General features: G+C 40.3%; 5 protein-coding genes across 7 annotated transcripts in view; 3 read left to right on the top strand and 2 right to left on the bottom strand.

Annotated features, from left to right (window-relative positions):
• The window catches only part of rcvrn2 (recoverin 2), a 5,487-nt gene extending 4,364 nt beyond the window's left edge, over nucleotides 1–1,123 (top strand). Inside the window, exons 3-4 of the mRNA XM_010744406.3 lie at nucleotides 17–128; nucleotides 580–1,123. Of these exons, the coding sequence (XP_010742708.1) occupies nucleotides 17–128; nucleotides 580–668 (201 nt within the window). The 3' untranslated portion in view covers nucleotides 669–1,123. The remainder of the gene's footprint in view (nucleotides 1–16; nucleotides 129–579) is intronic.
• A 108-nt stretch (nucleotides 1,124–1,231) lies between these two features.
• Nucleotides 1,232–7,076, bottom strand: LOC104929800 (germ cell-specific gene 1-like protein). Its single transcript, XM_010744414.3, has 6 exons — nucleotides 6,358–7,076; nucleotides 3,231–3,413; nucleotides 3,054–3,101; nucleotides 2,790–2,942; nucleotides 2,583–2,694; nucleotides 1,232–2,492 (listed from the first exon to the last, which is right to left on the bottom strand). The coding sequence occupies exons 1-6, from the start codon at nucleotides 6,551–6,553 to the stop codon at nucleotides 2,120–2,122; spliced, it is 1,065 nt and encodes a 354-aa protein (XP_010742716.1). The 5' UTR covers nucleotides 6,554–7,076; the 3' UTR covers nucleotides 1,232–2,119.
• Nucleotides 7,077–10,224: 3,148 nt separating this feature from the next.
• On the bottom strand, nucleotides 10,225–14,509 carry atg12 (ATG12 autophagy related 12 homolog (S. cerevisiae)). Its single transcript, XM_027286876.1, has 4 exons — nucleotides 14,348–14,509; nucleotides 12,584–12,720; nucleotides 12,390–12,452; nucleotides 10,225–10,399 (listed from the first exon to the last, which is right to left on the bottom strand). The coding sequence occupies exons 1-4, from the start codon at nucleotides 14,439–14,441 to the stop codon at nucleotides 10,340–10,342; spliced, it is 354 nt and encodes a 117-aa protein (XP_027142677.1). The 5' UTR covers nucleotides 14,442–14,509; the 3' UTR covers nucleotides 10,225–10,339.
• Nucleotides 14,510–14,519: 10 nt separating this feature from the next.
• isoc2 (isochorismatase domain containing 2) lies at nucleotides 14,520–17,297 on the top strand. Of its 2 annotated transcripts, none has more exons than XM_019260267.2 (7): nucleotides 14,520–14,640; nucleotides 14,814–14,948; nucleotides 15,209–15,333; nucleotides 15,866–16,078; nucleotides 16,447–16,517; nucleotides 16,631–16,748; nucleotides 17,146–17,297. In XM_019260267.2, coding segments are annotated over exons 2-7 (594 nt in total). In that variant the 5' UTR covers nucleotides 14,520–14,640; nucleotides 14,814–14,947; the 3' UTR covers nucleotides 17,212–17,297. The 2 variants fall into 2 exon arrangements, with proteins under 2 accessions (XP_019115812.1, XP_010748642.1); XM_010750340.3 differs by having other exon boundaries at nucleotides 14,814–14,951.
• A 167-nt stretch (nucleotides 17,298–17,464) lies between these two features.
• foxj2 (forkhead box J2) lies at nucleotides 17,465–26,629 on the top strand. 2 transcript variants are annotated; one of them, XM_019260272.2, is made up of 11 exons: nucleotides 17,465–17,740; nucleotides 18,057–18,414; nucleotides 18,557–18,631; nucleotides 18,758–18,850; nucleotides 21,171–21,308; nucleotides 21,388–21,883; nucleotides 21,969–22,127; nucleotides 22,215–22,316; nucleotides 24,413–24,517; nucleotides 24,656–24,754; nucleotides 24,878–26,629. In XM_019260272.2, the coding sequence occupies exons 2-11, from the start codon at nucleotides 18,082–18,084 to the stop codon at nucleotides 24,988–24,990; spliced, it is 1,713 nt and encodes a 570-aa protein (XP_019115817.2). In that variant the 5' UTR covers nucleotides 17,465–17,740; nucleotides 18,057–18,081; the 3' UTR covers nucleotides 24,991–26,629. The 2 variants fall into 2 exon arrangements, with proteins under 2 accessions (XP_019115817.2, XP_010748643.3); XM_010750341.3 differs by having other exon boundaries at nucleotides 24,413–24,754.

The following is a 26,629-nucleotide window of genomic DNA, read 5'->3' as shown; positions in this document are numbered from 1 at the left end:
CCCCCCCCCCTCTCAGGCCATATTTAAGCTGATCCCCAAGGAGGAGCAGAGCAAGCTACCAGAGGATGAGAACACACCCGAGAAGAGAGCCAACAAGCTGTGGTCTTACTTTGAAAAGCGAGACAACGGTGAGTGAAGTAACACACATGCAGCACATGTGCATAAACACTGTGCACCCGCCATCCACGACAAGTCATTGTGTTCTTACCGCTGTGTACTTCTTAAGCTCCTACTACCTTTCCTCAGCAGCTGTTCTGACATCCTGTAGCGAAGATTGCATTTTACAATCAGATGTTTGGCTTAATAATAATACAGTCCACCTGGGGTCACATCCCCCTTGTTACAGCATCACTTGTGTCATGCAAGCTTTATTATGTATGTACCAGCCATAAACCATGAAACCTCAAGCGACTCCATTGCATGCTACTGTCACACACACACAGGAGATAAGACCGGATTTCTTAGATTATCTTAGAGTCATTATTCAGCCTCATCTTAACCCCTAACTCCATGCTGTAAATCTTGTTTACCATTTTCTTCCAACTGTAACATCTCTTTCTCTCCCCCCCTTCCTCATAGAGCGACTGGCTGAAGGAGAGTTCATCAAAGGAGTGATCGAAAACGAGAATGCAATGCGTCTTATCCACTATGAACCGATCAAACAATAAACTCTGTTTCATTCCCTCTCCTTCTTCCTCTCATTAGACTCTTTCCTTTTCTTTTAAACTACTAATTTTTTCCTCCTCCCAGCCTCACGTACTTTCTCCTCCCCTCCTGTGTAAATAGTCTTCTCTGCAGTGTCTTGGTTGCAACTAACTTTTCCGTAAGTTCTCGTTTCTGTCATGTTTTATTGTTGTTTTATCAATGTTTGTAAATTATTTTAGATCATATATCATAGCGGCATAGTGAAAAGTCAAAACACGTAAAGCTAAAAAAAGAAGATGATAATGCAATATATAATTTAGATACTGTATAAAGAACATCTCTGATAAATACTGACCCATTGTTAACTGCTTAAATGATTCAAATGAAATTCAGCCTCTGGAAATGTCTTAATGGAGGACGTAGCTCTCAAGTGTTGTACTTTATTAACTGTATAATAAATTAAAGGTTTTCTCATACATCTGTGCTTTGAATATGGATTTTTTTTATCTTTCCCCAAAAAAACAATAAATTCTCCTGTGACCTAGACACATACCTAAACGATATAATACTGGTGGTTTAGGTCTTAACTTCTCAATTGTATTTATCCAGACAGCAAATCCAGGATTATCCCAGACATTTAAGGTAAATGTAGATACAATTATTTAGCTTTAGAAATTCATTTAAGCACATTAAATATCAGAATGTTTAAAAACAAACGTTTCCCTGAAAGTGTTCTCGCTGGGCAGATTGTTTGTCTCTGCATTTCTTTCCAACTTTCATACAGACTTTCATGCCTACCATCTCTCCTCACTCTGTTCCTCCTTCTTTCCGTCCAACTTGGGATTACTGGTTTACACATAATCTTCTGTTCAACATCAGAGAGCAGACTTTTCAAAATCTCTGTAATCTTTCTATCTCGATGCGTCTATCTTATGGGTTTGTTTGTGCATCTGCAGAAAGAGAGAGAGAGAGCTTGTCGTAGCTACATGCAATGCATCAAAATGCTGTATCTGTCATAAGTTTGTCACAAGCGAGAGACGAGCATGCTGTTTGATGTCCTGCTCAAATAAATGAGAATATATTGTACATTTACTCTAAAGGACAGGCTGTTCTGTTTAGGTATCAACAGGAGAACACAATCCATCCAGTTTATAACTGTCGTCCTGATACATTGCATGTTAATATATAAACAATGAAATAATATATGCATTTCTATGCATTTACATATACAGACATGCGTTTACTTTCCTACCACGAGGCACTGAGGAATACCTAGAAAACATGCATGTCAGTGTGACCTATACATACATTGTAGTCTTTGATACGTGGCGTACAAGCGGAAGAAGTTTTGTCCCAACTTCACTGAAAGTCAAAGTGGAAGAAAAGAAGACCAGGATGTGTTTGTTCACGTTGATCCTTCTCCAGCGCAGCGACAGTCTTTCAGCTCTTTCAGTTGACGGATATTTATGATCCCCTAACAAGGTGAATCAACTTGGTCCATTGCTTCATCCATCTGATCTATCTCTCTCTCACAGTCTTCACACCCCTCTGGCCCACAACCTCCTACTAAAACCAGTGTCGGTACATCCCCATTTCCCACTCCAACCACGCTGCCATTTGGGGCCCACGCTACATCAATCATGCCACCTGGACACTGCAACAGGCCACTGACAGAGTAGAGCCCGCCACCTGGGACAACCTCGTCATAGGAAGGAGCATGAGTGGCGGCTCTTGCTTCATCCAAACGGAGCCTCTGTCTGCGACGGAGCTCAATGATGGTCTTCGTGTAGGAGTTGAGTGTGACCACAGCGGCACCCATACAGCAACTGAAGGACACCCAGGCGAGACTGGGAACAGAGAAGACACAGAATAACTGAAGCAAAGAGGGACAGTTATTTCTTTGTACGTGTTTGAATAGTTCAGGTACAGCCACCTACGCGAATGACCAGCCGTAGTCCCAGGTTTGAGGCCTCCAGTCTTTGGGGCCCACAATGACTGTCATCTGAAACACTGTGGTGTACATCATATGGGCTACCATCCCAAGAAGACCTACATGTGGGATGACAGGCAGAACAAATCTGATAACTAAGTCTAGAAAAACAAAGGTGAACATGCAAATTGAGAATATTATATGAAGATCTCACCTGATAGCACAGTACAGATAGCGGCATAAGCATTGATTTTTAGCGAGTGCATCTCTTTATGGGAACATAAGACTTCCAACCACATCAGCAAGAAGCCCATCCCCAGCAGACCGATGTATGTGAACTCTGAAATAACTGACAGCCAGAGCACACCTGCAACATTTGAAAATGTATAAACAATTCATGCATCTGTAGAGGAAAAATATTTAAAATCATAATTTCATGTTTTTTCATATTTTGACACAGGACTGACGCATAACTAACCTTGTGTTTCTCCAGGCGTTAGATCTATAAAGCTTCGACATTTCTCCCCTGCCAACAAAATTACACATAAAGAGAGCTGAACCAATCAATGAAAATATAGCTATACCACTACAACAGTATAACTAATATTGGGACCAAGTGTGCTTTGGTGATTGGATGTGTGTTTTGTGGTCTCACCATCGTTGTGTTTCTCACAGCTTTCCCAGAAACCTGTGTGGAAATATCTAAAAGCAAACTTGTCTTCTCCCGTCTCCCAGATGTAGTGTACCGCGTTGGCCAGCTGCCTTTGTTTGATCTTGGCCAGCTCGTCCCTCCTGGCTGGAGACAGTGTGCGGTTGAAGGGGTTCTGAGTGGGACTCTCTGTGAGACAACACAGCAGGACGATAATGAGATGAGTGTTTTAGGTCCAGTTTTGGAGGACGGCGTTAGTTGCAGGAGCAAGGTGGGCCATCTGTTCACAGAGGCACCAACGCATTCATACTCACACAAATCTAGAGACTATCTATATTCTGCAAAGCAACGGCCATTTTGTCATGACATAGTAGGCTCAGCACAGATGTTACCAATGATACTAATTAAGGCAGTGGAATGCATAGTTTTACGGACTTTTCTCTTACTCATTTTACCTTTGTCCTATTCGATAACACGTATGTGCTTTTACTTTTAACCTCAAGAGAGCACTGCAGCTTTGTACTTTGTATGTATTATGTTTGATTTAATGAAAAAAGTTTGTAGTTAGAATAAAAGTACACATTAATTAATAAGATTTGCCTTAAAATTACAATTACAGGGGTATGGATAAGATATGATTAGTAATAAGCTACATATTTAATTTCAGATCATTATTGTCATTTTACATACATTTGTGTGTGATTTAAGAAAGCAGAAGAAATACTGTATAAATAATATAGTAATTTATTCTGCACAAAAATGAGAAATAACTTAATGTAATTTGTCATTAATGGCAGAATACTTAAAATAACAGTTTGTTTACAGTTATTAATTTACATATAATGTCTTTAAGTCTACAAAGATTTGTAGACAATTTTAAAAAACAGAAAACGACTGTAATAATGTTGAGTTATTTTCTGTAAATTAGCTTACACAGTTTGAATGTAAAGGTACCCTCATGAGTTCTGTATACAGTTTTTTAAAAAAACAGTTATTTTCCATAAATGTACGTGTATGGGCGGAAACCTGTCTTATCAAGCAAACACAGTACTTGCATGTGCAAACAGGCAGATGTACAAATGGAGAAGTGCATACTGCAAATGCACTCAGGCCTAACAAACATCTAAAAGGATCTTTGACTGAATATTTTCCATTATTAAAAATGTAACGTATCAAAATAAATGCACACTTTGCATGCAGATGTGTGTTGGCGAGGAATTATTGACGGTCCGGTTGAAAATGTGAAAAAAAGACTTTGTGTTTCAGAGTTATGAATAATCTGTTAATCACACCACTGCTTCAAAAGTAACACGCCTCTGTGTTTTTCACAGTGTCACATGTAAATCTGGTTTGGAAGCATAAGGGAGAGTTAAATCCACCACTGTAAAGGTAGATCTTTCTGTACAAGTACACAAAGTACATGTAGTGATCAAATTTGATTCCTTTATGCAGTAAGAACTGTTAATCCCAGTGTGGATTACGCATATCTGTTGAGAATTTAAAAACCAGGCAGCAGGCAGTGTAAACCTTTCTTCCGTGGATGAATAAACCTTTGGGAGCTACCCTCACACCCCACAGATTAATACTAAGCCATAATTAAGTTCACTGTGGGACTAAGGTATGGGCAAAAAGAGATTAAAAAAACATCAAAGCAGCAACAATCAGTTTTCAGCAGGGGGGGAGAAGCCTGTCAGTTTATCCAGTCAGATGAATTTGAGGTATTGGTTGTTATGCAGCGTCAAAAATCGTGAAATTGAGTACTTGTGTAATCAGGTTCAGGGGTCATGGCCAAAAAGTTAATGTCTGAGAGCTTCATTTTATATCTTAGACTTAAGACTTATGAGGTGATACACAAGAACAAAATGATCATATGCAGAGACACTTAAACGAGTGACATACTACTGTATGTATACAAACTAAGTATCCACTTTATATTTTACTTAATCTTTGTTATGCCCCCATAAATAAACCTGTTTCTGATCCTGGTTTTTTACGTGGTACACCTAGCAGGTGCTTACTATTCCCATTTGAAAGCCAGTGACCAAAATCTGCACCTGATCTGCTTTACTTAATAGAGTCTGCTGATAAAAGCTGTGAAACACAGTTGAAAACTAAAAATAAAAAAAAATCAAAGTTTTGATTGTGCAGATTTTTAGTAGTAGTACATAACATCCTGAGACAATTACACAGACCACTGGAATTAACTAAAGTCATGTTTCTTAAAGCATCTTAAAACAATGAGCTGCTGCTGAGAGTATTGGTCTAACCTAACCTCTGACTATGATGGGTGGTACCGCGTCAGTAACAATGTTTCAACGTTCAAATTCTGCCTGACTCAGACGCCTCATGTGAAAAAAACAAAAAAACATCACGACTGTTGACGTCAGCTGGGATGAATCCATGAACTGGTAGTGTTTACAACAAATTGCTACATGCCTGAGAACGTGTTGCAACACATATCGAGATCATTCAGCTGGCCACTTTTGTGTAGATACTGTCTGTTCATGTGCTCCGCTGTGGCTTTATCCACTCGTTCTTAACCGACAGGAGGGAAACTTTCTTATTCCGCTTTAGGCCTTTTTGTTCTGAAACACTCCTGTTGGAACTGGGAAACTTGTACATGTACTTAATTATACCTCCTTCACTTCATTTCAGAGGGAATTAATGTACTTTCGATTCCACTAAATTTGGTTGACTGGGATCTTTTCTGGTTACTTTGCAGATTAATATTCTAGATAAAAATCCCCCAAATAGCTCCATCTTAACTGGCTACAACACTTTAATGTTTGTTAGTAGTTAGTTACACCTCAAAAATCCATGCAATGTGGATGCTTATGAGATCATATAAGTGTTTTTGTTCAAGCATTTTGCTCATTGCAGTGTTTAGCTGAACAGTAACTGAACCTCTCCATCTTACTTGCAAACTTAAATGCTCTGTTGAAATCAACATGAATAGGGAGGTGCAACTTGATAAGTGGATATTAATTATGTAGACAAATTTGTTGTCCACAGTACAAGACCAATCTAAGCCACAGAAATAATAAAGGAGCAGGGAGCACAATAATGCTGCACAAAACACCTCTTGATGTGGAGGGGTGAAAGACAAAAAAAAAGAAAAAAAAACATGTCATACCTGTGGTGTAAGGCTCGCTGTTGTTCTGCCCACAGTTCTTCATTTTGACAGGCGACAGGCAGAGAGGTTTGACCACCTTGTGGGTGCCCTCACACCAGTAAGAGGTGCAGAGAGCCAAGATGGAGAGGGCCAGAGCCAGAGTGGTCAAGGTCAGGGAGAGCAGGGAGCGAGAGCGACGGGACATACGCTCCAGCATGGCCACACAGGAGAAGAAGGGAGGCAGGGGGAGGCCAGAGAGAGAAAGAGAGAGGGGGGGATGTGACACGTGGGTATAGGACAAACAGGACAGAAGGTACGACTGCAGTCACAGATGGAGCCGAGAGGGCAGGACAGATGCTTTAGGGTGGTTTTAAAAGGTGATGAGATGCCAGGTTTAGATGGAAAGCAAAGATGAATGTGATGTAATAATACAGGCAGAAGATGACAAAACACAGATGACAAAGCGATACTGTAAAGTCAGCGTGATTAAAAGAGAGGAAGATAAAGAGAATGAGAGGGGAGGGAGCGGGATAAGTTGCGATGAAGTTGATACACGTGGGAAAGGACAGATGGGACCAGAAAAATGAACAAGAAGGGATTTAGGTGGACGGTGGTTCACAGTAGGAGAAAACAGTGGGATGCACGGACATAACAGTGAGCTGGCCAGACAGGTTTAATGTGATATCCTGCTATTGATCCCTGTGATGAATGATGCAGCCATACATCCCCTGATCTCACTTGTAGATCAGTGTGATTGTAACATAAGGTCACGTCTAGATTTCGTCACTAAGAGACCAGGCAAGAAAGTGAAATAAAATGTTAAAACCAGGGTGTCCATATGGTGTCATGTAACTTTGCTGAATGTTCCTTAAGTCAGTAAGAGTCTTAAAACTGCCCGAGGTCACATAAGAACTCCAGCTGTCTTTATAAGGACAAGTTATGGAAGAATAAGTAACGTGTGTGTTATCCTGTGACCCAGGCTAATATCTCCCTGCTTGCTGATTAACACACTCAGGTCTGACCCTGCCCCTCATTATGAGCTCCACCGCTGAACCCTCTGTAGGAGCAAAAACAAGAGATTATGTTTGTATGATTAAATTATGGATAAGACACAGATCTGAATGAAATTTTTACTAGTAATCCCTGATAATCTGCTTTAATCTGTTTGTGTTAGGTGTGTTTTAGTGTGAAGTGTATTCTGACCATATCTGCTGTCTCTCTCTCTTTCTCATGCAACGTCTCCCTGTCAGCCCACAGCCCCTGAAATACAACAGGACATTAGTGAAATGAAGTAAATGAAGCACAAACTCTGATCTACATGACCCATGGTGGTGTCTGTATCTGATGATGTTAACAAAAATACATAAAGTTACAACTCTGGGGGGGAAAGGAAATACATTTAACCTAATGGATGCCCTGAGATGAGATGATTGTGGCTATATTTTATATTTTAAATGACTGTATAAAGATTTATAAAGTATGTGCAATGTTTACAGTGTACAAAGAATAAAAGTGTCTTCTTTATGTGATATCTGAAGTACACCCAAAAATATTTCATCATCAGGCCAAAATGTAGGACTTTGGTATTTCAATTACATAGAAAATGTCCATCCATTTTAATTAATTAGTTTTAATAAAAATTAACTAATGAACTAATGAAAGTAATAAGTCTTATGTTATAGTACTAATAAAACTCAATGTGCTTCCACTACACAGTAGTGTAGTAGNATACATTTAACCTAATGGATGCCCTGAGATGAGATGATTGTGGCTATATTTTATATTTTAAATGACTGTATAAAGATTTATAAAGTATGTGCAATGTTTACAGTGTACAAAGAATAAAAGTGTCTTCTTTATGTGATATCTGAAGTACACCCAAAAATATTTCATCATCAGGCCAAAATGCAGGACTTTGGAATTTCAATTACATAGAAAATTTCCATCCATTTGAATTAATTAGTTTTAATATAAATTAACTAATGAACTAATGAAAGTAATAAGATTTATGTTGTAGTACTAATAAAACTCAATGTGCTTCCACTACACAGTAGTGTAGTAGTAGCCAGGTTTATACATTCAGTATAAATAAAGCCAATTTATTTGCCCAAACCCAACATTACTACATACTATTACATAAATCTTAGTACTTGCTTCACATTAGTTCACAAGTGTATTAGTTAATTTATATTAAAATGATCTCATTCAATTTTCTATGCAACTGAAATGCACAAGTGGCCTAAAACTTTTGTGTCCATGGTTTTCAACAGACCTGAAATCTGTATATCCCCTGAATTTATCACCATTATTTCCTCCAAAGTCTGCTCAATAAAGAGCATCACCCCCCTTCCTTGATTTGAAGATATTAATCATACAGCACATTGTGACCAACATAAATTTAAAAAAGTTTACAGCATGAAGAAATTGTATTCAGCCTAATCCTTAGATTTTGTCATAATTACTGACACCTCGCATGAACAACAACATCCATCCATTTTGCTTATTCTCTTTCGGCTCTATCAGGGTCACGGGCTGCTGGAGCCCATCCCAGCTGACTTTGCCAGTTCATCACAGGGCACATAGAGACAAACTACCATTCACACTCACATTTACACCTACGGACAATTTAGAGTCACCAATTAACCTGTCGAGTGCATGTGTTTGGGCTGTGGGAGGAAGCCGGAGTAACCGAAGACAACCCACGCAGACATGGGGAGAACATGCCACAGCTGAAGTTCACCACCCAACTCTGTATATCCCTGAAATGATCACCTTTATTTCCTCCAGTGTCTGCTCAATTAAGAATATTACTGTCCTTCTTTGATTTTAACATATTAGACATACAGTACAGTGTGACCAACATAAATTAGAAAGTTTACAGTATCAACAAGTTATATGCAGGCTAATCCATAGATTTTGGTCAGAATTACTGACCTCGCATGAACAACATCACTTTTGTTATCTTACAAGAAAATTGAAAATACTTCAACAGCATTCTGTGATAAACATGACATGATATTAAAAACCCATTTGCCTCATGTAATCTGCAGTCATTAGCAAAATATCTGAAAACCCCATCTAACCATTTTCTCTATTAATCAGAGTCTATAACTGTAGTGAAAAATGGTCAATAGTCCTGATCAGTCCTAAAATTTTAAGCTTACTAAAATAAATGACAAATAAAAGCATCAGTTGATTAAACTAGTTATTTTAAAATAATCAGAGACAAGTACCTACCAAAGATCTTTTTCCTGTCCCTTGTAGTACTTCAGGTCAAACACACACTTTCAGTTGTCATTTTTTCGCCATCTTCTAAACCTACAATCCTCGGTTATCTCGGTAATCAAAAAGCTCCTTAAAAACTTGATTTTAGTTGCTCCATCTTGATTCTCTGAGTCACTACCCTCTTCATATTTCGCTCTGTGTCTGTCATGAGTATTCCTCCTTCAGGATGAGCATCAGTGACCCTTACCTCTCCAGCTGCAGTCCCCTCCCTTTAATCCTCCGGGCCAATAGTTGGACAGGGATGCAAGACCGAGTGTGTGTGCCTCCACACAACTCAGCTCTCTTTTCTGTCTTTCTTGGGAATTTATGTCACAAACTCATCCTGAATCATGTAATCCCTCTCAGTCCATCTGTTACTGTAGTGCCTCCTCTCTTCCTAGGTCTGTTTCTTTTTGAAAGGTGGGTCCTTTTAAACCTCCCAAAACCTTTTGAAGCTCAACTTTACTAAGAATTCAATTATTACACTAAGAAGGTGAATAAAACTAAACTAACTTACCCCTTTGCACACCAGTGCTGTGCAAAGCCAAATCTCGTGCCCAATAAGTTAAATGTTTATTTTTGAATACCAAATGCGACACCTTAAAAAACAGCGGAAAGCTTTTACATAGTCAGAATATTTTATTTACAAAATGTATATACAGAAAAACATTGTGTGCATGTTTGGAGAACAAACTGAAGAGAAGAGAGAGAGGTTCAAAATAGTGTTGAAGAGAGCAGTTTAACCCCAGGCTTGAGATTTACAGTAGTGTAGAACCAGTTTTCCATCGCTGCCAAAACACTGAAAAAGAGACAAACCAGGAGAACAAGATAAAGGTTAAACAGTAAGGCAGAAGAGTGATGTGACCGTACAGGTTCAAATGTTGATATTGACCTGCAGAGTGGTGGGACGATCAAAAGTCTACTGTGGACTCTGGACTTTGAGGTCTTTGCTTATCAAGACAAGTATCAGTGGTCAAGGTCTAATCATGTGTAACATGGAGAGTCACTCTTATTACCCCCCCCTGCTGGTCAAAGCTCCATTAAAGAGACTTGACCAGACTGGACTAGACATTTACATTTAGTCACTGAGCAGATGCTTTTATCCAAAGCGACTACTTATACTTTGTTCTAAATATCACCTCAGCTGAAGCATCACTAAGTTTATCTTATCAAGTGTTTTATACTTTAAGGTCTCTGACAATTTGACTGAAAAGGTGAAAAGATACATTTGTAATCACTGATGGGCTTGACACTGACATTCTGCTTCTGAATAAATAAAGCAAAGGAAAACTAAAAAAGTGTGCAAGATTTAGGGGGCTCCATTTACGTAATATTATTATAGAATAATAATGCATACCTATGTTTTCATCAGTGTATAGTCACCTGAAAATAATCATCATGTTTTTGCCTTTTAAATGGTCAACTAACAAATTTAATTAAACATGCACACTTCTCAAAATTGATAACCGACAACCAGAATAACCTCAAAATACCATTTTAACTGTTTAAACCGGATGTTTTCTTAAAACCTGGCAGCATGTCTACAAACTCTAAATGTGAAGAAACTGCAGTCCGCTTAAGAAATAAAAATGTAAGTCAATATCAGCCTGTGAATGTTCATATCTCTGGTAGGATGCATTTGTACTAAGAGGTTTTACGTCCTGTGTATAAGTGTGCTTGTATTCCTATATTAGTTTGACATGTACACATCTGATACAGATGATGTCGGAGGCCCAAGAATATTAGTGTTGTAACCCTGTAACCCCAGGACAAGTAAAGGATCAGGGTGATTAGAGTGACAATATAGGAGGTCCCTAGAAATGTAAAGGGTTTTCTAAAAGTGTATTAAGTCTGTATATTTCTATGTGATCTCCTCAGCGCTGATAATAAATGGTCAACTGAAAATCAACTTGTCGTCTATTGTGAGTATTCGACTGCTCGTCTCTTGGTCCAGATGACTCAACATATCAATCTCAGAACCTTTGTTTATTTGCGAAGATACACTGGAGAAATTTGGTTTGTTTGATGCTGAGATGTTTGGCAAAGGTATTTCTTAATTCAAACCCGCAATCTGTTTCTTAAATCCCATTCTCACATTTCTTTTCAATACAGTTTATAGATTTTTTATGAATATTTACATTGTGAATTCTTCTCTTCAGATGGGTGCTTTCCTTACTGCCCTTAAGACCGACAAGTTCAGCCCTCTCCTGAAGCTAAACAATTTAGATGCCTCGCTTTCTAACTACAGACCAGTATCCGATCTGTCAAATAACATTTTAGAGACACGTGTTTTTAAATCAGTTAAATGATTTTAAGACCTCCAACAATATAACTGAAAAACAGCAATTTGGTTTTCAATTGGCTGCCTCTGCGCTGTTTTTGATTCAAATCTTATTTCAACCATGGAGATTTTTTTTAAACATGGAGGAATATTCAATTAAAAGGTATAAAATTAATATAACAAGCAAAACACTTAACAACACAACAGAATAAATGTGTTTTTTGTGTGTACACAGAGACAGGTTTGTGTGTCGGGTCCAGTTATCAGCTTTTCTGAGCTTCAGCAACATCTTGGTCTTTATTAGTGAATGGAAATCAAACATCTGTTTGTTGATGAGGCAGCTGAGAGCACACACACACAAAAAAAATAGTACATGGATTTGTGGCTGCTGTTTTGTTACACATACTGTCTGACCAAGGTCAAAAATGAGCTTAGGTACACACGGAAGTAAACAGCACACTACAGGAACAGGATATTAAAACAGGTGTTTATATGTAGGCCTACTCACATCAAATAGGACCCCTACGTCTTGATCCGGTGAGGGGGCGAAAGACTGGTTAACATAAATGAACTGGAAAAAAACAAAAAACAAAAAAAACAGACGCAGTTATACATAAAGAAATGTTTTTTTTTCAAAGCCTCTGTCCACGTTATTAATTTGAGGAAATGAAAAAAGCCAGTGGACAAACGTGTCATCCTTACCAGCTGTTCAGTGGCATCAAGCTTGAGGAAGCGAGAGATGAACTGAGACAGGGACTGAACCGTCCTCCCTCTGTCCACTGCCCACTTCTTTGTCTTCATGATAGGAGTGTCTCCCACAGCCTTCAGCAACACGTCGACTGTAGAAAAGGAGAAAGTGCAAAGTGAAAGTGGCACAGGCTGACCAGGCTAACTTAAACACAGCAAGGTAAACCCACTGACGGCTGTAAAAAAAAAAGCATGTCTCTGGCTTTGCACAGTTGTTAGTACAGTCTCACTTTAATTTCCCAATTCACTGTCGTCAAACATCAGCTTTTTTTCCATGTTAAAGGTTTTTTGTGGGCAGGTTTTTCCTCACTCGAACCGAGGGTCTAAGGACAGAGGGTGTCACTCCCTGTACAGATTGAAAAGCCCTCCGAGGCAAATGTACTTTGTGCTATACAAATAAAATCTGATTTGATTTGAAAACCTGAGACTACATCTGTTATAAAAATTAGGGTTACACAGCACACATGTTTTTAATTTATACGATGTTTGTTCCTGTTCAACACATGTCTTGAAGTCACTTCCCTTTATTGACGTTTTACTGAGACTGGCAGGGTAAGATAAAGTTCAGGTTAATGTATAAATAGAGGGATTCAGGGACAGGTCAGAGAGGTTACATCTAGATTGGGGACATACTGGATACTCATAAGGGGATACGTTGAAGAAAACAGTTTAGATGCAATATATGCAAATTGTCTGTTAACAATTTACTAACTGTCAGTGCTCCTCAGGGAGCCTTTTTCTCTGTAACCCCTTTAGTGTGTTGCACTGTGAAACGCTCCTCTTGTACAAGAACAATAAATTCAACTTAACCTTTGATGTTTTGAATCCGATCCTCCTTATTTAAGGGTTTTTCTTTGAAATTCCCGTAACAACATCTTTACCATGATTTACGTTACAGTTTTAAAATGAAAGTTACATTAGTTAACATTATTAAATTCATGTGTTTTTTGTTTTTTTCAAATTGTAGTTCAGGGTTTCATTGTACACAAACATTTACAAAATGCCTGTACATACATCAGTTTGAATAGCGACCAGAAAATCTTATTCTCATGTAATAGACACAATGAAGTGCAGTAAATCTGGGGGGGCCAATACTAACATCTGAAAATTAAAAAAAAATACCAATAAAAGTTACATACAAATGCACTGTCACAAATCTGTCTGCAGGCTTGTTTAGTTTACTAGTTTACTGTAATCTGATTACTGTTCTAGTTAAAATATAAAGACACAGAATATTAAATCTCGTTAAGCCTGATGCAAGTCATCCTAGGGTTGGTAATAACACGCAAAACTTAACTTAGTCTCACATATTAATGTAAAAAAGGAGAATATTTGACTTATTTAGCTTATTTCAAACCCCAAACAAAACCTTTCATGGGCCGTTTGGGCTTGTTAGCTTCGCTTTAATAATCTTATATGTAACGTGTGTAGTTGCTGTTGGTGTCAGTGGTTGAAATATTTCATAAATCATGAAAATAAAACATAATAATGTGTATCTGTGTATAAATATTAGCATTAGCTTCAGCCATACCCCAAACCGGTAGTAGTGCTTGTTAAAAGCTAAACGTTGATTGGCTAAACAGCAAAGAATCAGCCTTCCTATTGGCCACAGTCTCTGTCAATCATATACCCGGAATTGTTTTCCCATCGCACTAGTCCTGGTAAACACGTATTATCTGTTAATTCAGTCACATTTCCGACACATTCACTCCTTCTTACTCTTTTTCTTCTCTTCATTAGTCGTCGAGTCGTCTGTCGGCGGCTGTGAATCCTCTTTCTGCGTCTCTGTCGGGGACTCTGCGCTGTCAGACATCTTCAGGTGACCACTCTGCAGGGCTAAGTTTTGGTCCCCGCCCACGCAGCCTACCCGAGCTAGTAGCGAGGCGATTGGCGGCGAACACGGGCTGCTATTGGCTGAGAGGGACGTCAATCACGACGATCTGTGATTCTATTGGTCAACGCGCCGCTAGGAAAAGGCTGTTGGACTTGTGTCTTCTCCTGCTACGTGCTAGGTTAGTTATTATTTTGACTTTGTTGAACAGTAACTGAGTGTTTCATAGCGGGTTCAGATATTTGTTGTCTGTTTAGTTACTCTTATGATGTGTTGTTTAAGTTCAGTATAGGCTACGTTATTTCTCTTACACCTGCAAGTAAAAAACCTGTGTTTTGTGTTACAATAACACAGGAGGCGTCACATGGGACACAACAGTTTAACCTGACAGCTGAACTCTGCAGTCCTGTTGAACCTGTCACCCACTCCTCCTCCTCCTGCTCCTCCTCCTGCTCCTGCTCCTCCAGGATCGGACCACTCAGGCAAACAACAGTAAGTTCAACTTTCTCTATCTTTAAATTCGCTTAAATGTCGCTGCAGTTCATTTGTGTAAAGCTTCCCATTGTTTTTTTAAGAAAATGCAACATCATGCAGGAAATATTTCACGCAAGGAAGAGAATATATTTCCTCCTCGGGCAGACAGAAATCACACCAAGTGAATAACATACTGTGTTTCAACAGTAATGCTCATCATTGAGCCTCTGTATCTCTAATGATGGTATGTTTTCCCTGTGATTTTGTTCCTGCAGTGGCAAACATTGGCAGACTTTCCACCAAGGACACGGTGCTCTTCCTGTGTGACATGCAGGAGAAGTTCAGACCCAACATCTTCCAGTTCACCAACATTGTCAGCAATGCGGCCAGATTGCTCCAGGTTGGAAATACTCCATCTATCTATCCATCCATTATCTTAACCTCATCCGGGGTCACTATCTCAGCTGACTTTGGGCGAGATGCGGGGTACACTCGCAAAAGATTATCGCAGGGCACATAGAGACAGACAACCAGTCACACTCACAGGCAATTTAGAGTCTCCAATTAACCTGTTAAGTGTGTGTCTTTGGACCATGGGAAGAAGCCAGAGTACCTGGAGAGAACCCACACTGACACGAGAGGAGAGAACATGCTTAGAAATACTCAAAATCAACAAACAACTATCTCACTCATACCAGTTTATGAACCTCACACATAAATCTATTTAGATAGATAGATAGATAGATAGATAGATAGATAGATAGATAGATAGATAGTAGCAGCATAAGACACAGTAAACATACATTAAAATGAACCTAAAAGATAAATCTGAATTTTAATTAAACATGTGCAAAGAAATTAGACCCGTGCTAATATTTTTACAAATAGAAAAGTATAAAAATGAGCAAATGTGCTTGCTCTCTCTCTCACAGGCCAGTCGCGTTCTGGGCATCCCCCCCATTTTGACGGAGCAGTACCCTAAAGGTTTGGGTCCCACTGTACCAGAGCTGGGAGCCTCAGATCTGAAAGCTTACGCTAAAACTTCATTCACCATGATGATCGAGGAGGTGGAGAGGCAGCTGGAGGCCCTGGGGAACCCCAAGCAGGCTATACTGTGTGGGATAGAGGCGCACGCCTGTATTGCGGTAAGACCACATCATTGTCTCTGCAGTTTAGATGCTGAAATGACAACAGAAAGTCAACTTGGTTGCAAGTTATGATTCCCTGTTTGGCTTTTCTGTCGTTTGCAAATGAATGCTGATCATGCTCAAACAGCTTGTGTCTCATGCTTTCATACATGAAGTTTTATTGTTTTAATCAGCAATTACTTTTATTGGTGGCCCTCCAAAAATGAGAGAATTTCTGTAACAGCCTCAAAATATCAAAGATACAGCATCAGCACGTGTATGTTTGTGAGAAATATCACAGTTAAAAATGACCAATCTCCTGGTGTGCCACAGAGTTTCCACTGTATCAGTTAATGAACGAGGGCCTCTGCTTGTCTTTTTAACAGTGCACAGCATACGACCTGCTTGAAAAGGGAATGGAGGTTCATATTGTGGCTGACGCTGTCTCATCCAGAAGGTACCTGTGTATTCTATGTTTTTTTGCAGCTGTATAGCGTTGTTATCACCTGCGTTTAATAAAAATTCATCCCTGTGTGTGTATGTGTGTGTGTGTGTTACTTCTTTCCACAGCCAGACAGACCGTTTGTTTGCTCTGTCCCGGCTGAAGCAGAGCGGAGCGTACCTCACCACCACAGAGGCTGTTATGCTGCAGCTGGTTCAGGATGCTAAACACCCCAACTTCAAGGAGGTGCACACTACACCTACTCTCTGTTACACCCCTGAGTTACGTCTCTGTGTTTAGATGTGTCATAAATAAAAGCCTGGCAGTGTACTCCAAAGGAAAACAATTTTGGCGTGTCTTCAGGCTGCTGTCAGCGAATTAATTGCTTGCCTGTAAACTCCAACCACAACCACTCCAACTCCTGCCAAAAATACACCACCTACAAAAAATATCTGACATTGCTAACAGGCTACAGGTGCTCTTATATTAAAGTGCTGAAGGGAGCAGCGAATAAATCCAAATATTGTTTTTTTTCAGTTGTAAAACGTCTTCCGAACATGCCAAAATGGTTTTAATTCATTAAATATGCTGCCAGCCAATTAATAAAAGTGACAAACATATATTCTTTCAACTTTATTGACAGATCCAGAAGCTTTTGGCCCACCCATCCCCTGACACCGGCCTCCTCGCCTTCTTCAGCGCCCTGTAGGGAGACAGACATTGTACAGAAATTCACTGTTGCATCCAACATCCTGATGAAGTACTTCAATAAAGTGATGCTGCTACTTTAAATTAGCCCCACTGTGTTTTTGTGATTCATGTTTTCAAGGTGGTTTTAGATTAAACTTCTTCTGTACTGATATCCTGATGAGCCCACAGCTGCACACTTAAAGCTGAAGAGGTGGAACCAGCTCAGAGAGGCGGGTGCAAAGAGTGATGTCACACAGGGGAGGAGAGAGTGACGTAATTCTGGTGAATCCAGAAAGGGAGGGGAAGGAGAGAGAGAGAGAGGGAGAGAAAAAGGAAGCTCTCCGATAAGTTTTTGTGTATATTTCTCCAAAGTTACACAAACTTTCATAAAGCGAAGGTGTTATTGGAAGCTTGGGGGGATCATCATGCTGAAGAGAGAAACCTGAAGGGAAGGACGGACAGCAGTTTGTCAGCAGTTGTGCACAGCTGATGACAACATCAAATATTAACACTTTTTAAGGCCTTGGGCCTCGAGTTACAATACAGAGGTAAGCAAGTCACTGTTCTTCCTCCTGAAAATGGGAAATGTAGGTGGGATTGACACATTTAAAGTCTGTTACATTCATGCAAGGTATTGTTGCTTGTGAATGGATAGTTTCCAGAGCAGCAAGGAGTGTCTTATGTCTGAACTTACTGGTTTGTAACTGACGCTGGCTGGAAGTACAGGAACAGTACGGTTGACAGTGTTACATTACAGGCAGAAGGCAATCTACTATAGTGTTTGTAGTTTCGTCTACAGTATCCAAAGTAAACAAAGAGTAAAAGGACGTGTTGATTCAAACACTTCCTCTTCTGATCCCACAGATCCTGGCCAGAGACACGGAAGATAATGTCCTCTGACTTGGACTCTAGTCTCACCAGCATTGACTGGCTGCCTCAGCTGGGAATCAGCAGCCTGCGCTCGGGAAGAGAAAGAAGAGGAGTAGGAGGAGCAGGGGAGAGGGACAAGAAGAAAGACAGAGGGAGGGAGAGGGGAGACTTCCTACCCTCTGTGCCGGACCCCTCCCCTTCTAACTCTAAAGGGAAACCCCCCCACAGCTATGCTACCCTCATTGCCATGGCAATAGCAGCTGCACCTGAGAGGAAGTTGAGTTTGAATGACATTTACACCTGGATCAGTGAAACTTTCCCCTACTACAGCCGAGCTGGTCGTGGATGGAAAGTAAGCTTTAATGGAGAACGACATATTATCAGTGTGGTGGATCCAGTGGAACTAAATAATGTTAAAAGTAGTTGGTTCAGTGATCTGTAAACTATTTTAATATTATTTGCATGACCATCTTATATGTTTGTGTCCATAACAGAACTCCATTCGACATAATCTGTCCCTCAATAAATGCTTCAGGAAAGTTCCCCGGCCACAGAACGACCCCGGCAAGGTGAAATACTTTTTTTATTTTAAAATGCTCAAAGAATAAACGTGCTGTTTGTCAGAGTCTGCATCATGTGACATGGAGAAAATGCCTAAAACAGCCTGAAGCTATAAATGTCCTGTGTTTTTCTAGGGTTCCTATTGGACGATGGATGGACCCGCAGAGGCGAATCCAGTGAGGGCGCTTAAACGTCCCTATCCAGAGGAGGAAGAGGAGAGACAGGATGTATGTTCTATTTTATCCCTATATTTTACTGAAATAACTTCACCTGACAGCTGTAACCTTTGATGGCTAAAAGAAAACTTAAAGGCCCAGTGTATCAGATTTAGGAGGCTCTATTTACAGAATAAATCTTCATAGCTATGTTTTCATAAGTGTATAATCACCTGACAATAAGAATTGTTTTGTTTTTGTTACCTTAGAATGAACCTTTTATATCTACAAAAGCCAGAGTCTGCCATGTTTCTACAGTAGCCCAGAATGAACAAACTAAATACTCGAGCCTTAAATGTTTTTTGTAAGATTTGTTGCCACTGTAGTTCCTCTTTCACTCTTGAAAGGAGAGGGATATCCAGTTGGTTGCAATCTACAACTCCCCTGCTAAATGCCACTAAATCCTACACATTGGTCCTTTAATGCCTGAATTCCACCGGGCAGGGATGTGATTTTAGTCAATGTTTCAAACCCCACCGGAAGTGCAGGTCAAATTCAGAAACATCCCAGAAGCGACTCTCCGCAGAGAATATGCTGCTGTTCTATTTTTCTATTTTTGATTGACAAGCCCATGTCAATCTGCACAGAGCAGCGCAAACTGGACAGAAGTCAGAAACACAAACGGCATAAAGAATCTGGTCGGTTCACCTGTGCAAACTTCTGATTGTTAGAAAAGCCAGAAGGGAAACGATTTAACTTTGTAGTATATTTACATATTTAGAAACAAGAGGAGAAATGACCCAATCTGAGCAAGTGAGCAAAAAAATCTGGTGGGGTTTAAAGTCGCGTAGAGAACAAACCAAAACAGCATGGTGGCTGTGACGTGATGGAGAAGTGCCCAGTGGTGTTTTGCCACAACACTCCTACTCAAGGGTCCAGTTTTCAGAGACCCTTCCAGGGAATCATATTTCATAATCAAATCAAATCAAGTTTATTTGTATAGCCCTTTACACTAGCCAGATGGTACCCAAAGTGCTTTATAACAAAGCCATAGAAACAAAAACATAACAGGTACAAAGATAGATAAATACAGTCAAATTAAAATACAAAAAAAAAAAAAACATGTGTACCTAGTCAGAATAAAACGCTAATCTAAAAAAGTGTGTCTTAAGTTTTGATTTAAAAAGGCTGAGATCACTAGTGGTGCGAATGTCGGTGGGCAGATTGTTCCATAGTCTGGGAGCAGCGGCGGCAAAGGAACGATCGCCCCACTGTTTAAGTCTGGACCTCGGGGCCTCCAGCAGAAGCTGACCGGAAGAGCGCAGGGCTCTGCCACAATTGCGAAAAGTTAAAATCTCTGCCAGGTAGGGGGGAGCCAAGCCATTAATGCCGTTAAAAACAAACAACAGAAGTTTAAAATCAATTGTAAAATGAACTGGGAGCCAGTGGAGTGACGCCAGCACAGGGGTAATATGTTCACGTCTGGACATGCCCACTAAAAATTGGGCAGCAGCGTTCTGCACAAGTTGGAGACGAGCAATAGAAGACTGACTGAGTCCAACATAAAGGGCATTGCAGTAATCAAGTCTAATAAAAGCATGGATTGCCCTCTCAAGATCCTGCTGAGTGCCGACTGAGGAAAGATTTTACTTTTGCCAGCAGATGAAGCTGAAGAAAGCTTGTTCTGATGACAGAGCTGATCTGTTTGTTAGATTTTAGGCTATTATCAAATATTATACCAAGGTTTTTGACTTGTGTTTTAAACAGCGGGGCCAGAGTGCCAGAGTTTGTGGTGAAAACATTTGTGATAGATGGAGAACCAAACACAATGTATTCGGTTTTGCTGTCGTTTAGATGCAAAAAGTTCTGCGCCAGCCACTGCTTTATATCGGTGATGCAATCGAACAGCTGGGCAAGTGCGGTGTTTAAAAATATTTAGCCATGCAGATACTGGTTTTGGTTTCATTGGTCCAGATTTTTAGATTATACTGTCCTTAAGATTTCTACATCCACCACAGTGAAATGACAAATGAAACCTAATTTATCTTTGGAAATTGTTCGCATTAGTCACCATTCACTTGTATTGGGGTGGAGGCATAAATTGAAACCAGAGCAAATACAATGGGAATCACTGTAGGAAAAAACTACTACTAGCTCCTTTCATTGTCCTGCAGGATTTTAAAGGTCCAGTGTGACATATTTATGGGTCTCTAGTTACAGAATACATTTTCATACCTCTGTTTTCATTAGTGTATAATCATCTGAAAATAAGAATCATTGTGTTTTTATTACCTTAAAATGAAACTTTTATATCTACAGGGACGAGGTAGTTCAATCAGCTACTACATCCGACACACTGATCCTAATAACTTCTCCACCTTTGCTGTTACAGATGACCCGAGCAGAGAGAGGAGCCTCTCCTCATCAACCACAACCAAACTCCCACACAGACCACCAGCTCCTTAAGGCAGAGTCACTGGGGAACATCCACTCACCTCAGTCTGCCTCCCTCTCTCCTCCACCATGCAAGGTAGAGTCACATTCTCCACCCTTCATCACAGCCACTTTTGTTGGGCATTTTTTAAATATGATGTTTTTTATCTCCACAGCAACCAGCCCCTTTCATACCAAGCCCAGTGTCCAATCTCCCTGTCCCTCACCCATCTGTCTCTCACTCCACTGGTCTCCCTCCTACTACCCCCATGTCCTCCATCAATTCATTCCCACCTCCCCTTCCTCCCAGCTCCACTTTTTCCATCCCCACTCCCTCTGCTACACCTCTGTCTGCTGCCAGCATGTGTACAGCTTCTCCAGTGGCTTCGTCTTTCTCTGATGCTACCCTGTCCTTTCCTGCAAACTCAGGGCCTGTTTCTGTTTCCACTTTCTCCTGCACTCCTGTGTCCGGTTGCACCGCATCAGGACTGAATCACACTTCTGTGTCTGTTGTCCCTTCCTCTGTCGCCATCCCACCTGTTCCTGTCGCCTCATCCAACTTCTCCACTGATCTCCCGCTCCGTTTCACCTTCGATGAGCTGAATTTGCCAGACTTGTACGCATCGTTCAAGTCCCTTGTCAAGACCATGCGTGAGCGTGGAGGCTCACAGTGTAAGTACTGAGTGTTTTGTGCCCGTCAACACATAAACATACACATAAACAGCTTAGACGTGTGATTTCTTCTTCATTTTTCCAGCGGATGTTGCCCCCCTGCCAGTTCTGGGCAGTGACATTACCCCACTTCACACTCCAACTCTGCTACCATTGTCTCCTCACCCCCACCCTGCCCCTGCACCACCTGCCCCACCTCCAGCAGCTGCACACCCTCCTGAGACAGAGCGCGTTCCACAACACAGTGAGTCTCACTTTACCAAATCAACCCCAGAAATGTTTCAACTGTATCAAAACCTGTTTTCTAAAGTTACCTTCCTCCCTCCTTTAGTGGTGCCGCCTGACTGGTTCAGTAATCCAGATTCTCTGAAGGAGAGCTTCCGCATTGCCAGCAGTCTAGACTGGGCAAACATAGACCTCTCTGGTCACCCAGGTATGTGCTGTTTAGAAGGTCACTTCCCTCAAAATTACAAAATATGTTCTCGCTTACCTCTGGGGGTAGTTTGGATTTTATGGCCTGTTAAGTAGGAGAACACTTAGTCTAGTAGTCAGTTAGTTGATGGCCAAAAACTGTTTTTACATTATCGATAAATCATCACAAAACAGCTAAAACTTTCAGATTCCAGCTTCTAAAATATGAAGATTTGATGCTTTATTTTTGTCATATGTTATTGTTTACTGAGGATCTTTTCTGTCATGAGCTTTAGCATTTTCTGCAAATTTTCTGTAGTTTTACAGCTGCTTTTGATCAATTTATTGAAAAAATTAAATTATTTCATAATACAAAATAATTGTAAGTTGCAGCAACAGACAATATAAAGAATGGATGTCCTATCCGTGATGTCACCTGTAAGTTTCTGAAGAGCCGTTGTGAAGCTTAGAGTGGTCTCCAGCCATCTTCCTGGCTAATCTGAAAACCGACGTGGATCTGTGGACCTGAGGCAGGCTGAATGTCACCTGAATACTCAAGCAAGCCACCTGTAACGGCACACTGGGAATTATGTATAACTTTAAGGCTTAATATAATTTTAACCGGTGAGTTATATACAGGGGCAGACTGGGACAATAATTCATTTGATACCATCCCAGGCCACCACCACCCGATTAACGGAAAACAGCAGAGTGAGTTAGGTTAGGGCGGCTACTGATGTAAGAGTGTAAAATAATAAAGCAAAGGCTCCACATGCGCCCACACACCTTTTCTGTTTCTTTCCCCTACAAAATAAATGTTTCTGTTGTTCTGTAACAACCTGTACTCAAATCACATAGATTGTGCAGGCTGCACATTTAAGATGAAATAAAATAGGTTACACCATCATCCACCTAAATTCGAAAACCAACCCTATTTTTAATGTAACAAGTACCAGACTAGTTATAAATTTGACCACTGTGTCAACCATAATATGATACCACAAGTGAGAGGTACACAGGTGGCGCACTGCAGATGTGTCGGTTTATTCTCTGTAACATTAAATAAGGAAACTTCAAACACACAGAGAAAGACATTTAAAACATGAAACAATAGTCACAATGAGTAAAAAAAAAGAAAGAAAAGGTTACAACGTTCACTCACTCATCTAAAAAAAACTAATTTATAAGAACCAGTAATCAATTCTCACCACTTGTACACCAGCATGTCTTACCTGCTCTCTTACTGACAAACATGTCAGTTATTTTACAGCACTTTGTTGCATCTGTGGCCAGTGCTTTTTAAGCCTCTCCCTCTCTGCTCCACCTTTCCTCTTGGGCTGTTGATCTCACTCCATTTTTCAAGCATATAGAACTACAGGTGCGGGAGGAGGGAGGAGGGGGGTGGGGGCCCAACTTGTGTGTGTGTGCGNCAATTCTCACCTGCTCCCTTACTGACAAACATGTCAGTTATTTTACAGCACTTCGCTGCATCTGTGGCCAGTGCTTTTAGCTTTTTAAGCCTCTCCCTCTCTGCTCCACCTTTCCTCTTGGGCTGTTGATCTCACTACAGGTGAAGAACTACAGGTGTGGGAGGAGGAAGGAGGGGGGCGGGGGCGCAACTTGGTGTGTGTGTGTGTGTATGTATCTCACAAAAAGAGAGGAGGGTGTGTGTGTGGCCAGGCCACTGGGAAATGTCCCGGTGCTGCCGATGGCCAGTCCGCCACTGGTTATATAGAAATTCAGGCTTAGTAGAGACCAAAACAGTTTTTTGTACCAGGCTGTAAACATGGTTATTTCTGCTGTGAAGTTGGACATTTTAATATGGGGTCTTACGGAGATTGACTTATTTTGTAGCCAGCCTCAAGTGGCCATTTGAGGAACTGCAGTTTTGCATAGGTATCATGGAGGTTGCTGCTTGGTTGCAGCCTCGAAAGACACAGTGCTGCCTAAATCTTGGATGTTATTTTCAATGCTTTGAGTCTCCATGGGCTAAAATAGAAAATGTCTTTTTTTGGGGGTGAATTGACCCTTTAAGATGTTTTTTTTTTTGCTTTTCATGACAGATTATACATAATTATTGTTGAGAACTTTGATAGAAATGTATCTTTCTGTCACCAGACCTGTTGGAGAGCATGCGCCAGGCGGAGCTCTGCGACTGGGCCATGGATCCAGCCCTCTTCACTTCCCTCTGTGACTCTCTGAACCGCTTCTTCACTCAGAAAGGCATGATCACCTCTGGGAATAACTCCCCACTAGCCCTCGGTGTACCTCACACCTTACAAGTCCCACCGTTCACCACCAATCCTGCTCCTACTCTTGCCAGCCTCACTCATCCCTCACCCCTACCCTACTCTCCCATAGTTCCTCCTGCCAGTGGTGCACAGCCGCCCCGGAGGGCTCCACACATGCAGGGACAAGGAGTTCAAAGACAGCAGCCAACACAACCTGCAAGCACGACTGGTAAGATCTGGATGTCACATTCAAGAAGTGTTTTTTTTTTTTTTTACTTTCATCAAGTGATATCTACTAAAGTTCCAGCCAACACTGCACTAACTTATGTCCACGTTTCTCTTCCTGTCTCAGCTGGGATGCAGCCTCAGCCTATGACACCACGACAGCGTCCTCCATTAAAGAGTCTGCACAGCAACAGCGAGGAGATCCAGGACGACTTTGACTGGGATTCTCTCCTCGTTTGACCATCGTCGTCTTGTGTGGAGAAACGATTAAAAACTGAACTTTTCAGAGAGACGTGGCTCTTCACAGCCACCTTCATCGAACTCTGTGCAGAAGCTGCCTCGCTCTTGTGCATCTTCTCTGAGAGCAAGTTTTGGATCAAGTTTTTCACATATGAATGCTGTAATTTGTAGGTAGAAAAAGTTGTATGTTTTTTTTTTTCACCTTTACTCAAATTCATATGCTGTAATAACTTTTGTGTAGCTTATCTTCCAGTGGTAACTGGCATTGTTTTTGGCTTTTTTCCAGTCGGATTATAGATTTATAAACATTTCACCAAAGAAAATAAAATGTCAATTTATTCTTGTCACATTATTGTACTCTGCAGTAGTAGTAAAACAAATATATATATAAAAAAACATGAAATAGACAAATTAACTACAGAGCAAGCATGAAACAAGTCAACACATCCTGTGTTTTTATTTTATTTCATAAATTCCTTTTGATTTTTTTTCCATTTTACTTTTCAAATGTGAATGTTCACAGTCATCACCACACAAAATTCAACCTTACCCGATAAAAGAGATATTTTTCTTGTTGATATAAAATAACAATAAATTCATCAAACTAAATTAAAAGAACAGCATGGAGCATGTTGTCAAGTCCCTGTTTTTCTTTTCTTCTTCTTTCATTTGTTGAAATAATTGTCTTTTTTTCTTTTTAAAGAAGCATCAGTATCTCTCCCTCCCCGAAGGAAAAGAGGGATGAAACACAAGGACAGTGGTGCTCTGGGATCCCATATGAAATGTGTGATTGGAAAAAAAAAAATGCTTCCGATCAATGAGGAAAAAAAAAAAAAGGTGAAATAAGATTGGCAGAGAAATGGGTGACCCTTATAATACCTCATTTGAAATCCCAACATTACATAGTATTAATACAAGTGACAATTTTTAAAAATAATGGATGTCATTTCTTCCTTACTGAGTCACTGAAATAAGATCAGACACAGGAAAAATGGAGACATATTGATACATATACACAGAAACAGGCATTTGCACTATTGCATACTTGCGCACTCACAAAATGAGCATTTCTCATTCACACGTCGCTGCAAACACACATTCAAACAAACATCCCATTCATTTCTCCCCCGTCAGACCGCCGCAGACGTCTGAGCTCGCTTTAGTTTTCCCACAATAAATCAGGAAGAAAAAAATAAGCATTTGATTTTAAATGGCATCATTGTGTGATTTTTTTTTTCTTTTTCTTGGTTTTATTTGTTCCCAAAAATTGGAAAAAAATAAATTACATTTAACATTAAATTAAATTAAAAGTGAAATAGTTTGACCACAATTTGACCACATTGTGCCTGAAATGTTAATGCAGCTTTTTCAGTCCATATCTCAAGTCTGGAGTTCATTTAAAAAAAAAAACAACATCATCCTTCATGCACTGGTTTCATTTCAGTGATTCAGTGTTTGTCTTCATTCTAGCGGGAGGAAAGAGGAAGAGGCAGGTACGACAGTTTCTCTGTTCAGTTTGTTAGTGGCTATGTCCCCTCTCCCTCCATCTCGCTCAGTGCAGTAATATTAGAATAGAGTGACACTACTGAAAAAGCCTCCTGCTCTCACAGACTTACCTTCACCTCAAGACAGGACTGAA

Source organism: Larimichthys crocea, chromosome XIII, assembly GCF_000972845.2.
Source record: "Larimichthys crocea isolate SSNF chromosome XIII, L_crocea_2.0, whole genome shotgun sequence".
Taxonomy (NCBI): Eukaryota; Metazoa; Chordata; class Actinopteri; family Sciaenidae; genus Larimichthys; species Larimichthys crocea.
Note: the sequence above shows the minus strand (reverse complement) of the source record. Positions and strands in the feature narration are given on the sequence as shown.

Excerpts from the sequence above, each read along its gene's own strand:
- foxj2 (XM_010750341.3), top strand. The coding sequence starts at position 18,082 with ATGTCCTCTGACTTGGACTCTAGTCTCACCAGCATTGACTGGCTGCCT. Across the intron at positions 21,884-21,968 it reads TGAGCGTGGAGGCTCACAGT|CGGATGTTGCCCCCCTGCCA; the intron begins GTAAGTACTGAG and ends TCATTTTTCCAG. Across the intron at positions 22,317-24,412 it reads AGACCTCTCTGGTCACCCAG|ACCTGTTGGAGAGCATGCGC; the intron begins GTATGTGCTGTT and ends TTCTGTCACCAG.
- atg12 (XM_027286876.1), bottom strand. The coding sequence starts at position 14,441 with ATGTCTGACAGCGCAGAGTCCCCGACAGAGACGCAGAAAGAGGATTCA. Across the intron at positions 12,721-14,347 it reads TAATGAAGAGAAGAAAAAGA|TCGACGTGTTGCTGAAGGCT; the intron begins GTAAGAAGGAGT and ends CCTTTTCTACAG. Across the intron at positions 12,453-12,583 it reads TTGATGCCACTGAACAGCTG|TTCATTTATGTTAACCAGTC; the intron begins GTAAGGATGACA and ends GTTTTTTTCCAG.
- isoc2 (XM_019260267.2), top strand. Across the intron at positions 16,079-16,446 it reads AGGCGCACGCCTGTATTGCG|TGCACAGCATACGACCTGCT; the intron begins GTAAGACCACAT and ends TCTTTTTAACAG. Across the intron at positions 16,749-17,145 it reads AACACCCCAACTTCAAGGAG|ATCCAGAAGCTTTTGGCCCA; the intron begins GTGCACACTACA and ends CTTTATTGACAG.
- LOC104929800 (XM_010744414.3), bottom strand. The coding sequence starts at position 6,553 with ATGCTGGAGCGTATGTCCCGTCGCTCTCGCTCCCTGCTCTCCCTGACC. Across the intron at positions 3,102-3,230 it reads CTGTGAGAAACACAACGATG|GGGAGAAATGTCGAAGCTTT; the intron begins GTGAGACCACAA and ends TTTTGTTGGCAG. Across the intron at positions 2,943-3,053 it reads AACGCCTGGAGAAACACAAG|GTGTGCTCTGGCTGTCAGTT; the intron begins GTTAGTTATGCG and ends CAAATGTTGCAG.